Genomic DNA, 13,744 nt, shown 5'->3' on the forward strand with positions numbered 1-13,744 from the left:
AATGCACTAGAAGCTGCTTGCATATACTGGTACTAAAACGATTTATATTCATATGGTTATGGAACCTAATGCTTTTGATACTAAACATCTCTTTCATAGGTTCACACATGCAATCTTCCCCTCAGATTTTTAAAAGCAGAAATTAGTTTCTAACCTTTGATGACCATCTTGATGTTTGTGTTTAGCTTGAACAAGAAAGGAGAGAAATCAGGGCAAAAAGGGAAGAAGAGGAAAGAAAACGACAAGAAGAAATCCGTCGTCACCAGGAAGAGCTACTGCGAAGGCAGGAGGAGGAGAGGAAACGAAGGGAGGAAGAAGAGCTTGCGAGGAGGAAACAGGTAAGTTTGGGAGCAGAATTTAGAAATAAAAACACATCTCCCAACCACTTTGGTCATGCATGGTGATTTGATCCACCTCAGCAGGGGCAGCAGTATTTTTTTTGTCAAATATCACTACAGAACTGCCACAGCATTTATGGAGCAGAGTTAAAATTATTACCTATCAGTTGTTATTCAAACATGGTCGGCTGCAAGGAATCTAGCTTTTGTATAATATGGAGGATGAAATTACATAGAATAATTGAATTTTTACAGAACTAGGGTTGAAATCTGTCAGTTAGACAGATCCTGAAACAATTGTGCCAGTTAACTTTTTGTCCAAAATTTAACTACATTTCTAAAAGAACCACAGATACACTGAACAGAGAAATTGCACCAACCAGAGCATAACTAACCCAATCTTTTATTTCATTGTAGCTTTAATTTACTTATGGCTTTGTGTTGGTGTAATGATGATCTGAGACGTTTGCTGTCTGAAACGCTTGTTCTTTTTGTGTAGAAATTCAAAAGCAAAGTTCACCATCACTAGCTGAAGTAGGGTTGGGGCAAACATTAACGGCAACAATCTGTTTGTTACTTGATATCTAGAGAAAATTCTGTAGGCGGTTTGTGCATTCATTAATTGCAAGTGCCAATATTGAGAGTTGCTTGGCCTTATTAAATTTGCCTTTGGTTGCTTTCTATTATGCTATGAATAAAGAATTAAACAAAAATAGAAAATGCTGGAAAGGCTCAGCAGGTCAGTTAGCATCTGCAGAAAGAGCAGATGAATTAATGGTGGTCTGAGGGGCGTTCTGCATCGTTGGTGTCAACCCTTTTTCTTCCCCCAGACTCCTGGGTTGCTGAAGCACGCTCACCTTTGCCAGTTTTCATATTTCCATTTTTTACCTGCTTTACCTTCGCCGCCCCACCCCCCCCCCCCCACAGCCTCAGCTATTCACACATTCTGCTTATCTAAAATTAAAATCAGGTAAATAATTTTTTTTTTGTTATTCGTTCACGGGATGTGGGTGGCGCTGGCGAGGCCAGCATTTATTGCCCATCCCTAATTGCCCTCGAGAAGGTGGTGGTGAGCCGCCTTCTTGAACCGCCGCAGTCCGTGTGGTAACTGTTCTACGACAGTCTTGTTAGGAATGGAGTTCCAGGATTTTGACCCAGTGACAATGAAGGAACGGCGATATATTTCCAAGTCGGGATGGTGTGTGACTTGGAGGGGAACGTGCAGGTGGTGTTGTTCCCATGTGCCTGCTGCTCTTGTCCTTCTAGGTGGTAGAGGTCGCGGGTTTGGGAGGTGCTGTTGAAGAAGCCTTGGTGAGTTGCTGCAGTGCATCCTGTGGATGGTGCACACTGCAGCCACAGTGCGCCGGTGGTGAAGGGAGTGAATGTTTAGGGTGGTGGATGGGGTGCCAATCAAGCGGGCTGCTTTATCTTGGATGATGTCGAGCTTCTTGAGTGTTGTTGGAGCTGCACTCATCCAGGCAAGTGGAGAGTATTCCATCACACTCCTGACTTGTGCCTTGTAGATGGTGGAAAGGCTTTGGGGAGTCAGGAGGTGAGTCACTCGCCGCAGAATACCCAGCCTCTGACCTGCTCTCGTAGCTACAGTATTTATATGGCTGGTCCAGTTAAGTTTCTGGTCAATGGTGACCCCCAGGATATTGATGGTGGGGGATTCGGCGATGGTAATGTCGTTGAATGTCAAGGGGAGGTGGTTAGACTCTCTCTTGTTGGAGATGGTCAGTGCCTGGCACTTATCTGGCGCGCATGTTACTTGCCACTTATCAGCCCAAGCCTGGATGTTGTCCAGGTCTTGCTGCATGCGGGCTCGGACTGCTTCATTATTTGAGGGGTTGCGAATGGAACTGAACACTGTGCAATCATCAGCGAACATCCCCATTTCTGACCTTATGATGGAGGGAAGGTCATTGATGAAGCAGCTGAAGATGGTTGGGCCTAGGACACTGCCCTGAGGAACTCCTGCAGCAATGTCCTGGGGCTGAGATGATTGGCCTCCAACAACCACTACCATCTTCCTTTGTGCCAGGTATGACTCCAGCCACTGGAGAGTTTTCCCCCTGATTCCCATTGACTTCAATTTTACTAGGGCTCCTTGGTGCCACACTCGGTCAAATGCTGCCTTGATGTCAAGGGCAGTCACTCTCACTTCACCTCTGGAATTCAGCTCTTTTGTCCATGTTTGGACCAAGGCTGTAATGAGGTCTGGAGCCGAGTGGTCCTGGTGGAATCCAAACTGAGCATCGGTGAGCAGGTTATTGGTGAGTAAGTGCCGCTTGATAGCACTGTCGACGACACCTTCCATCACTTTGCTGATGATTGAGAGTAGACTGACGGGGCGGTAATTGGCCGGATTCTGCCACCCAGCACCTCAACTGTAGTTCAGGGTATATTTCACACATTGAAGAAATTGCAGTTGGTTAGCACAGGATGTGGATCAGTTCTACCTGGTTGGGGGAGCTATACTATATTGGCAAGAAAGTAGATGGGTTTAACAGAGCATTTGTAGAGTACTCCAGGTTATCCGTTATAAGTTGAAAAACATTGTTACTTACATTGTGCTCAATTTGAGTGCTAATGCCTAACTATAGGTATTCCCCAGGGTGCATTTTTATGTGACACATGACTGCTTATACATGAATTTTAATTTCAAACTTTTCTTCAGACAGTGATTGCAAAGAATATAGTTTTATTCTCTTAAGTTTGTATCTTTACTATAGATTGTGGTATAATACACAATAGTTGGTAAATTCCAAATGAGTGCTTGATTTGATCTCAATATCGAAGGAATTTTATTTATTTGCTTACCCTTAGGAAGCAGCACTCCGTCGGCAAAGGGAAGAAGAGGAGCGACAACAGCAGGAAGAGGCCCTCCGACGGATTGAAGAAAGGCAGAGAGAAGAGGAAGAGAGACGCCAAAGGGAAGAGATCCTTCGAAAACAGGTACCTGCATGAGAGCCAAATGGAAAAAATACTTTGACTGAAGAGATTGGTTCGTTCTATAAGCTGTTCACACGTGCTAAATGTTTTTTTAAGAATTTGCTGGAATTGTATTTTTTGCAGCTTTTACTAGATGAGACCAATTCACTGAGTTTTGAGTTCACTATAATTTTGAATATGTACCTATTTTACTGACAAGTTGAAAGTACATGTGTTTAGAATATTTGATGCTCTATCATTGAATATTTAATCTTAAAAATTTTTTTGAATAAATTTCATTATTCTTACATAACATTCTTGCATTTATATAACGCCTTTCATGACCTCAGGACATCCCAAAGTGCTTTACAGCCAATGAAGTACTTTTGAACTGTAGTCATTGTTGTAATGTAGGGAAACGTGGCAGCCAATTTGCACACAGCAAGATTCCACAAACAACAGTGGGATACATGACCAGATAATCTGTTTGTGATGTTGGTTGAGGGATGAGTATTGGCCAAGATACTGGAAGGACTCCCCTGCTCCTCTTCAACTAGTGTCAAGGGATTCTATTATGTCCATCTGAGAGGGCAGACAGGGCCTTGGTGTAACAGTCCATCCAAAAGATGGTGCCTCTGGCAGTGTAGCACTCTTTCGGTACTGCACTGAAGTGTCGGCCTGGATCATGTGCTGTCAACTTTCTGACTCGAAAGTGAGGGTGCTACCACTGAGCCATTGCTGACACCTAATTATATAGTATGTTAGTGTTTCTTTTATTTATATTGGTACGGTGTATATTTTACTTCAAAACTGTTTTCAAGTTTTTTTAATAATTATATTGAAACTTTAGTTGGGTTTGAATGCAGCAAAATCAGTGTGTACTAACGCCAAGACAGTAACTCACTCTCTTTGCCTTCGGGGTACTGCAGAGTTTACAAAATTCTTGAATAACTGCACAAGACTTAATTTAGCTTCCGCATTCTGCTTTTTTTAATGGAAGGAAGAAGAGCGCAGGCGTAAGGATGAAGAGGCAGCACGGTGGTTGATGGAAGAGGAAGAGACTCGGCGACGAATGGAAGAAGAAAACCGACTACGAATGGAAGAGGAGAATCGGCTTCGACAAGAGGAAGAGGAGCAGAAACGAAAAGATCTGGAGCATCAGAAAGAGCTGCAGAGGCAAGAGGTTATGAGACAGAGACAACAGCAGCAGGAAGCACTGAGACGTTTACAGCAGCAGCAGCAGCAACAACAGCTAGCACAAATGAAGGTAAGAATTAGAAGGGTGTATTGTATGCTTGAGTTTTCTGGAAGCAGAGATCAAAAAAAACTTGTATAAATGTGAAACACATGATAGGGATTAGTGACTGCCAGACTTAGGTCAAAGCCATTGATAATGTGCATCCAGGAATAGCTAGTTTAGACAGTTGTTGCTTAGCCATGCATGGATACTTATGTGTTGCACTGATTTGAAACAAAGTGCTATGTAGGATAGCAACTGTAATCTCCACATTGCAATAAAGAAAGAAAATTATCAGTTAAAAATATTGCTGTTGTGAAAATTTGCCTTATACGAAGCTAACATTTTTCGCCTTACCCAAATATTTCCACGTTTGAATGAATGTAGATGAGGGATTCTGTTGTGAAGATCACCAGATAGATATGGATGAAGAAAGTCATTCAACATATTCTAACCCATCTACCCTGAAAGACCGTACAGCCCCATCTCCTACACTCATAATGTCTGACTGTTCCTTAAACAGTTTCAGGGTTTTTCTCTCACTATAATATCCAGGCATCCTTCCCATGCATTGTACGTACTATGCATGAAGAACTTTGTGTCTTCAGTCCTAAATTTGCCTTTTGCTAGTTTGAATCTATGCCCCTTTACCCAAATTTCAAATTTTAATTTGAAGTCATGTTCTGGGTTTACCTTTTTTTTTGTACCGTTTAATGTGTTATACATTTTGAGGTCCCTTCTCAATCACCTTCTTTCAAGACTGAAAAGCCCAAATTTCTTCTTTCTTTCTTCATAACTCAGCCCTCTGATCTTTTTTCTGCTTCACCTCCAGGGCATGGATGTCTGCCTTATGTCTCTGTGTCCAGAATTGGAGACACTACTGACAGTGTGGTCTGACCAGAGCATTGTACATTTTAATCAGAACTCCCTTAGGTTTATACTGTACTGTTTGGCTATATAGTTCAGCATTCTGCTTGCCTTTTTTTGCTGTTCTGCAGTAATTAACCATCTCCTCCAGAATGTCCATTCAGTTGTGAACAATGCCCTTGCCATCCATGACATTATTATGGATCATGGCTTTGACAGAAACTTGGCTCACGGATGGAAACGCTTTGTCCCTTACCGAAGCGCCTCCGCCTGGCTTTTCATCACCAGCCTTGTGGTGGTGTCGCTGCCCTTACTCCTAGTTCAAGCACCTCACCTCGTTTAACCTTGCTCACTTCCTTTGAAATCCAGGTTGACTGCCCCCCAGACGCAGCCGAGTTTTTCCCTGAGCCATCCTCGCTCATTTCCTCCCTCAGCCTCTGCACTGAATGAGTTGCTCCATTTCTATCTCTGCTCCCCTTGCCCTCTCTCCCCTGAATTCACTGCCCTCCCTCAGCCTGTCCTTCCATATAAACACTACCCATATTCATGGCCACAACCTCGATCTTGCCATTTGCCGTGGCCCCTCTACTCTCAAGCCCTTAACCACTGACAAGGCCATCTCCAACCACTTCCTTATCCCTCACCATCCACAACTGCTAGCCCCTTCCAACCCCACTTCTTTCTGCCTGCCCCTGGAAAAAAAATTCTCCCAAAGTCACCTACAACTCCACTTTCAAACTCCCAGGTGGCTAGCGTTTGGCCTTCTGTTTGCCCTCACTTCTACCTTTAGATGCCTTTGCTCCCAGTAAAACCTTTACAATTTCCCATTCTGGTCATTCCCCAGTATGGGCCCCATCTTAGCTCCCTCAAGTCCAAGGGATGCAGACTTGAGCATATCTGATGCACAACTGGTTTAGCCATCCGTCATCAGATCTGCCTGGACCGCATCAAATGCTATGGGGCTTCACTCTCCTCTTGCAAAGCTGCCTATCTTGGGATCATCCTGGAAAGCAATGATAACCCCCAGCTTTTTTTTCCTTTCACTACTAACTGTCTCCATAAGGCCCTATCTCCTGGCCCTCCACCCTCGCATCCAACAAGTGTGATGAGCCCATGGACCTCTTTGTCACTAAGATTGAGACCATCCATTCAGCTGCCTTTGTTGCTTTGCTCTCCTTCCCTTTGCCCATCAAGTCAAATGTCCTCTCAGACTCCCCTTACTGCCTCAGTCCTGAATGCGCATCTCTCCCATCTCCAAGCCCATTTCCTGTTCCCCCGACCCTATTCCCACTAAATTGCTGACCACCCAAATTCCCTTCCCTATGCTAGCTGACATTGTAAATAGTTCTCTCTCCTCAGGTAATGTTCGCCCCCCCACTTTCAAAAGCATTGTCATCACCCCCTCTCTTTTTAAAACCTACCCTCGACCCCTCCCTCTAAACTATTGCCCCATCTCCAATCTCCCTTTCCTTTCCAAAGTCTTTCAGCATCCCAAATCTGTGCTTATCTTTCTTGCAACTCTGTCTCCTATCTTTCCATTCCTGCAACAGTACTGTAATGACTCTAACCAAAATCATGAATTAAATCCTCTGACCACGGTGTATTATCCTTCCTTTGCCCTCTTTGACCTTTCTGCAACCTTTGACATGATCGACCACAGCATCCTCCTCCAGCGTCTTTCCTCCATTATCCAGCTGTCTCAGAATGAATTGGCTGTTTGCAATCTCTGTGCCCTATTCAAGCCCCTATATCCTCTTCATCGCAAAGACCGCCTACTTGAATCTCTGTAATGTCGCCTGTTTCAGACCAGTCTGTTGCTGAAACCCTCATTCGTGCCTTTCTCAAGTATTCCAGTGCTTTCCTGGCCGGCCTCCTATCCTCCATCTTCGGTAAGCTTTAGCTCATCCAAAACTGCTGCCAACATTCCATCCACCATTAAGCCCTACACATCCATCACCCCTATCCTTGCTGACCTACATTGGTCCCGGTCTCTAATATAAAATTCTCAGCCTCGTGTTTAAATCTTGCCCCTCCCTGTCTCTAACATCCTCCAGCCCTAAAAACCCTCCTTGTACTCTTCGTTCCTTTGACTATGACCTTCCTCCTCCCCTTTGCCCCAACATTGGCAACCATGCCTCCAATTGCCTAAACCACACACTCTGGAATTCTCTACCTAAACCCCTCCACTTTTCCATCTCTTCTCTCACCTTCCTTAAAACCTGCCTCTTTGACCAAGCCTTTGGTCGCCCCTCCAAATATCTCCTGCTATGGTTTTGTATCCTTTTTCTCATTATGCCTCTGAGAAGTCCCTTGCAACATTTATCCACATTAAAAGCGCAATGTAAATGCAAGTTGTTGAGATTAGCCTGCGTGGCTGCTCATGAAATGGCAGCTGTTCACGTATGCCAACGTTTCAGAAAATACTGCCTAAAAAGCTTTAGGAAGCATTTTGTACTTAGGGAAAGTGGACAGAATTAATATTGAAAATAAGCAAACATTAGTGGCTTTATAACATCTGAATCTCGCTGATTCATGGGCTCCGTGTTAGTTGGAAGCATTACCTTTGCTGTTTTGAATCTGCAGTTTGTTTTGTGCTATCTATCATCTAGTTTCATCATTTGGATGAGATAAATCATTTATCAGCTTTTTGTAAGGAAATACTTGGACCTTTAACCTTCTGTGTTCAAGAAATGGGTTTAAGAGGATAGTAATGCAATTACTTGTGAAATGCTTTGTGAAACTCTAATACAGTGTTGCATTTAAATGCACGTTAATTTTAGTACATTTTTATGCCACATGGGGGATAGCTGGGGGAGAAAAATAAAGTTTTATATAGATCTTTTACAATTACCTTGGTACAATTGATAAAAAACCAAAAAGAAAAACATCTAATCTTATCCGCCCAATCTAGCATCTTTTAGTGATTGCTTCATATCCAGTACTCTTGCCACACTGTTGATTCATGCTGTAAAGCAGCCACTCTCTCCCCAGGTTTACTTCACAGATTCCTACTAGTAGCGCCTTTGTCCTTTCAAATGCAGATTGATGTGCGATTTGTTCTTTTGGAATTTTTTTTTTGCAAGAATTATACTTTTAATGAGAAAAATATGTTTTTTTTAAAAAAGATACTTTTAACTCCCTGCATTCTAAAAACCACATTTCCTCGACTTATTTTTCTGTAATTGTGCTATTTGCCTTTTTTTGACAGCAGATAACTTCTGCAGTCGACTCATGAGGGCAATAACATCACATTTTCATGAACCAAACTGAAGATATCTTGATGTGCCCTAGACAGAATAAGACAGACAATCTGTATGAATTAGACATGTACGTGTCCCTCATTTTCGTTTTTTTTAACCTGTATACAAATTTGTAGTTTCAGGACTTGCATATCTCAAATGAAGTCAGTCACGTAACTTGGACTTGACATCGCCTTATTCATTATGTAGTTTTAATCCTCCAGTTAATTAAATATCAAAATTAGTACTTTCTGTATAGTACCAACAATACAGTGGAACCTTAATTATCTGACTTAATGGAGTGGCTTTTCTCACCCCTCACCCCTTGCTTTTGTCCTCTCCCCCGCCCCCCACCGTTTCCCTCCCCACCGCATATCCCCCCCCCCCCCCCCCCAAAAAAAAACAGATAATGGAAATTGGTGGAGAGCATTTTGGATTTTATAAATAAAGGACAGAAGCAAAGAAGTTGCAATAAATTTGTGCATGGCAGTGGTTAGGCCATAGTTGGAGCACTGTCCAGTTTTGGTCACCCCATTATAGAAAGTACATTAAAGCCTTAGATTGTGCAGTGTAGATTCACCAGGAACTATAGTTACGAGGAGAGACTTGAGATACTGTGGGACTATTTCCTCTGGAGCTGAGGGGATTTGATAGAGGTTTTCGAAATTATGAAGGGATTTGATAAGATGACCAGGAATCACTCTTTCCTCTGGTTGTGGAGTCAGAGATGGGTGGTAATCAATTTAAAATTGTCACAGTGAGCAGAGAGCTTAGGAGAAATGTACTTACGGAAAGTTATTAGAGCATGGAATGCTTTGCCACAGTGGGTAGTTTGAGGTAGCTTTTAAAAGAGTGGATAAACATTTCCAGCAGAGGAAAATGCGTGGCTGTGGGGGAGGGAGGGAGCAGTGCAGTGAGATTAGTTTTAGATGCTCTAGCAAAGAGGCCCTCATAGACATGATTCTGAATTCTCTCCTGTGTTGTAAGCTTCTATGTTTCTATTGATCAGGGTTCTTCACTAGCATTCCCTCTTGCTCTAATCCTGTTGATTACTGTAATATGTGATATCTTCAGTGTTTTCTGTTCACCATCACCAGCACAGTAGCATGCTTAAAAAGGCAGGTTCAGTGTTTATTTTAAAATTGGTAGTCTAATGTTGATCCCAAGAGGCTGTTAATGAGATCCTTGAAGGTCAGCCTATGTTGCCTTTTTGCCCACTCCTCTGTAGCTGGGGAATTGTGCTTGCCATTTGCAGGGGGGCGGGTAGGGTAGGGGGGGGGGGCGGCCGGAAGAGGGGATTTGATTGGGTCTCCCAAATCCGGCTGTCAGTCTTGTGGATGCAGTGTGAGCTTTGAACCAGTACATTAGCCGCTCAAGTGCGAATTATTTGTGCCAGTGAAAACAGACCAACCGAGGTGTGTGAAGAGAAAATTCAGGTTATCCTGACTCCCTGGTCACAATTTCTCAGATAATGAAGAGTGCAGATTGTTGGGGTTTTACAGCAGTCTTTTGCACAGTGAAATTTGAACAATGAAATCAAGTTTGCAGAATATTGTGCTCATAATGTTGACCTGCATGACCGATGGATACTCCAGATTTGTTTTCTCTTCCACAATACATTTGCATCCCTTCTTTACTCCTCTCTGCTAGAGGAGAGGAATTTGTTATGGGACTGTCGAAAGCTATAATTTGTTGCCTCCATGACTTTAAAAGCCATAATTAGATTTTGAACAATGTGGAGGAAACTTCACAACTGCATTTAACAGGTAACTTTTTAATGGGTAAAATGATGAGTACCACTGACTTGAGGAACTTTGATTACATTTAATGAATACAAATAGGAAATTAGCTGTACCAATCTGGAACCAAAACTGCTGAATATGCTATTCTGTAGTTTTCATTCATTTTTAGCTTAATCTTAATTTAGTCCAAATTTTCTTCAGCTTCCATCTTCTTCAACGTGGGGCCAGCAGTCACCTTCAGTTTCATCGCAAACCCAGGGTACACTATCACTAGCTGAAATACAGAAATTGGAGGAGGAAAGAGAACGGCAGCTACAGGAAGAGGTAATGCAATATATTTAAAGGCAAATTTTGAAGTTTTGATATAAATCTTGAAGTTGCTAATGGTTTTTATATGATTAGGAACTTATTTGCTTCGTGTCCTATTATATCTGTCAACTGCTTCTAAACATTGTGCCGACTGTAAAAACTTCCTTTTGGAATACAATTGACAAGACGTGTATCTAGAATATCAAAAATATCTCTTCCCCACCCTCAAAAGTTACAAGAAATATTTTAATTTCATGACTGGCTATTTTCTGAAATGTCTACCGAGCAATGGAAGAAACTGCAGCTTTGTATCTTACTTCCTTTGATCCCATGATTACCTCTATGCCATCAGACTGTCTGTTTGACACTTGATGAGTTAGAATTTCCTTCAACTGAACATCGGGAAGACAGAAGCTGACCTTTTTGGTCCCCACCATAAACTCTGCCCCATTGCCGCTGACTTCATCCAGCCACCCCCTGGCCTCTGCCTCCGGCTGAACTAGGCCATATGAAATCTTGAAATCCTATTCGGCCCAGTACTGAGCTTCAAACTCAACGTTCTATTCTTCATCAAGACCATTTGCTTTCATCTCCATAGCATTGCCTGCTTCTGTTCCTACTTTATCCCCACTGCAGCTAAAGGCTTTAACCATGGTTTTGTCAACTTTTGATTTCTCTTGTCCTCCTTGTTAGCCTCCATTCTCCATAAACTTCAACTTGTTCAAAATTCAGCTACCCTTGCACTGATCAAAAAAAGCATGTATAATGCCTTCGGCAGCAGTGGGAGTAAGGTAGGAGCAGAAGCACTCACTGCTTCACTGTTTGAATTTACCTGCACCAGACATCGTTCGGTCAGGCTTAAAGTATGATGTTGGGGCAGTCTGGAGGTAGCTTTACATCTGTCTACAGTGTACTTGACCTTTGGATACCCAGCGGAAAAATAATTCATTCAGCAACACTCTTATCTGCTTCCAGATGAACACAAGTTTGTGTTTATACTTTTAAATATTTTAGCTATCTTTTAGCCATGTGTTTTTCTTTGCCAATAGCAACGACGGCAGCAGCAGGAATTGATGAAAGTCTTGCAACAACAGCAAAACCAGCAGCAGAAACTGACAGGGTGGGGCAATATTCCCAAAGCTTCGGTCACTACCAAATCACTTTTGGAGATCCAGCAAGAGGAATTCAGGCAAATGCAGAAACAGCAGCAGAACAGGACACAGACGAGAGCTGTAAGTGATCTAAAAACATAATTGGTCCGTTATGCATTTTTTTTTAATGCTAACTGTTGCAAGCTAACTTTTTTTTAACTTCAACTGAATGTCTGATTAGAATAAAGTAAAAAAAAAATTTCAAATTTTAGTCTTGTCCAACTCACAGCCAAAGGTAGGAGGGTTTAATACTTCAAAAGCAATGTAACGAAGTTTCAAAAAAACTGAGTTGCCTTCATCGAATTATCCTCCTGTCTTCACTAGAAATGAAAAATAAGTCAGAACTATCAAACAACACTGTATGCAGTATTTCTAGCTTGATTGAAACGGCCTCACTGTGCGTTTATAACAGTATTCGCTGGCACCATTCTTTACATCTGCTGAACCTACAAAGTAGTAAAAGTCTTCTGGACTGCTAACTTTAAACTTTTGCTGATCTAGAATAAATAAATTATGAAAAAAAATCAATCTTAATCATTAGCTACATACTGTACTTCTATAATGTAGAGTTGATTATCATCTCAGTCAAATAAAATTTGCTCTTTTTGCAGAGATCATCAGCCTGAATATTTTTTCTTTGTTGTCAAAATTTTTGGCAATGACTTTAAGTAGTTCTGCAGTATATACCAATGCAGCAATATGCAGTAGGACTCAGAGTCTGCAACATGAATTTCACTATATCAAGAGCTGATGGCCAGCAAATATATTGGAATGTTACAAATAGTAACAAGTATGTTCCAACATACCCACTGTCCTAAGCTAACTTGCTTTTTTGTGTGCATGACATTGTCACCTTTAAAAGGATTTCTTCCCCTCCAGCAGACACCATTCCTGGTCGTCTAGGAGGATAGCCGCCTTCCACTAGTATGAAACCAGTGTGTGAATGTAGCTTCTGGTGACTTTGTTTCTCCCCATGTGGAAATGCCTGGCTCTTGCTTAGCACTTCCCCACTGTGGCACAGTTGATATTCAGGGATGTTGGTGTAAATCCATATCCTGTCACTCCATACCACAGCATGTAATTCCTGTAAATCATTGCCACTGTGCCACCAGATGCAAAACAAATGACCAAATGATTTATAATGGGACCTATGGGTACCAGGATTCCCTTAATGAGAAAATACATTAGTACTTAGTATTAGTAAAAAAACAGTACTAGAGAAATTAATGGGACTGAAATTCAATAAATCCCAAGGACCTAATGATCTACATCCCAGGGTTTTGAAAGAGGTGGCTATAGAGATAGTGGATGTATTGGTTGTCATCTTCCAAAATTCTATAGATTCTGGAATGGTTCCTGCAGATTGGAGGGTAGCAAATATAACCCTACTATTTAAGAAAGGAGGGAGAGAGAAAACAGGGAACTTACAGACCTGTTGGCCTGACATCAGTAGTAGGGAAAATGCTAGAATCTATTATAAAGGATGTGATAACAGGTCACTTAGAAAATAATAAAGGATTTGGCAGAGTCAATATGGATTTATGAAAGGGAAATCATGTTTGACAAACCTATTGGAGTTCTTTGAGGATGTAACTAGTAGAATAGATATGGGGGAACCAGTGGATGTGGTGTATTTGGATTTTCAGAAGGCTTTCGATAAGGTCCCACACAGGAGGTTGGTGAACAACGTTAGAGCACTTGGAATTGGGGGTAATATACTGGCATGGATTGAGAATTGGTTAACAGACAGAAAACGGAGAGTCGGAATAAACGGGTCTTTTTCAGTTTGGCAGACTGTGACTAGTGGGGTAGCGCAGGGACCGGTGCTTGGGCCCCAGCTAGTCACAATCTATATCAATGATTTGGATGAGGGGACCAAATGTAATATTTCCAAGTTTGCTGATGACACAAAACTAGGTGGGAATGT

At 42.0% G+C, this 13,744-nt stretch overlaps 1 protein-coding gene across 1 annotated transcript in view; it reads left to right on the plus strand.

The window, feature by feature from the left end:
• Window positions 1-13,744, plus strand: part of LOC137331586 (GRB10-interacting GYF protein 2-like) — a 156,479-nt gene that overhangs the window by 104,226 nt on the left and 38,509 nt on the right. The window contains exons 20-24 of the mRNA XM_067995474.1: window positions 186-338; window positions 3,168-3,296; window positions 4,273-4,539; window positions 10,559-10,681; window positions 11,716-11,898. Coding sequence (XP_067851575.1) covers window positions 186-338; window positions 3,168-3,296; window positions 4,273-4,539; window positions 10,559-10,681; window positions 11,716-11,898 — 855 coding nt within the window. The remainder of the gene's footprint in view (window positions 1-185; window positions 339-3,167; window positions 3,297-4,272; window positions 4,540-10,558; window positions 10,682-11,715; window positions 11,899-13,744) is intronic.

Source organism: Heptranchias perlo, chromosome 13 (assembly GCF_035084215.1).
Source record: "Heptranchias perlo isolate sHepPer1 chromosome 13, sHepPer1.hap1, whole genome shotgun sequence".
NCBI lineage: Eukaryota > Metazoa > Chordata > Chondrichthyes > Hexanchiformes > Hexanchidae > Heptranchias > Heptranchias perlo.